A 536-nucleotide genomic window follows, 5' to 3' on the forward strand; every position below is an offset into this window, starting at 1 on the left:
ATTTTGTTTAGAAAAAAATCAATGTTTTTAAAGTTTGTTTCCAAATTGATATTTTACTTGCATAAATACTATTCTATTATTTTCCCCCAAATCACACTGGATGACATCTTTTATACCATAAACCCTAAGGCGGAAAACCTGTCCACATCTGTTTTTATGGGGTGCTTGCCAAAAATTGTTCTTTGTACATCCTTTTGATTGCAATCTTGAAGGGGGGACACCCTTTCCAAAAGCGCCTTAAAGTCAGTCTTTAGCATCTTTTAGGGAAATTTATATTATAGTTGCAGCCAAATTGTTAGGAACGGGAAAAACATGTTTCCCATCTTCTAATTTTTTGCCCCAGGGGCTGACTGATTGGTCCCCTAGCTAGGATATATGGGGCAGTAAAAGCTTTTATCAAGGATATATCCTGAAAATAAACTATTATTATCAAAAATTTTGTACTGAGGTCCCCCCTTCTATTAACAATAGAATTTTTCATTTAGGTAGAATTAGGATATATTATTTAAGGTATTTTTTTTACTGAAAAGTTTTGG

General features: G+C 33.2%; 1 protein-coding gene across 1 annotated transcript in view; it reads left to right on the forward strand.

The window, feature by feature from the left end:
* Nucleotides 1-375: 375 nt before the first annotated feature.
* The window catches only part of LOC119592801 (kinesin-like protein KIF3A), a 19,500-nt gene continuing 19,339 nt past the window's right edge, over nucleotides 376-536 (forward strand). Inside the window, 1 exon segment of the mRNA XM_037941711.1 lies at nucleotides 376-383. Within this exon segment, the coding sequence (XP_037797639.1) occupies nucleotides 376-383 (8 nt within the window).

This window comes from Penaeus monodon, chromosome 31, assembly GCF_015228065.2.
Source record: "Penaeus monodon isolate SGIC_2016 chromosome 31, NSTDA_Pmon_1, whole genome shotgun sequence".
Lineage (NCBI taxonomy): Eukaryota > Metazoa > Arthropoda > Malacostraca > Decapoda > Penaeidae > Penaeus > Penaeus monodon.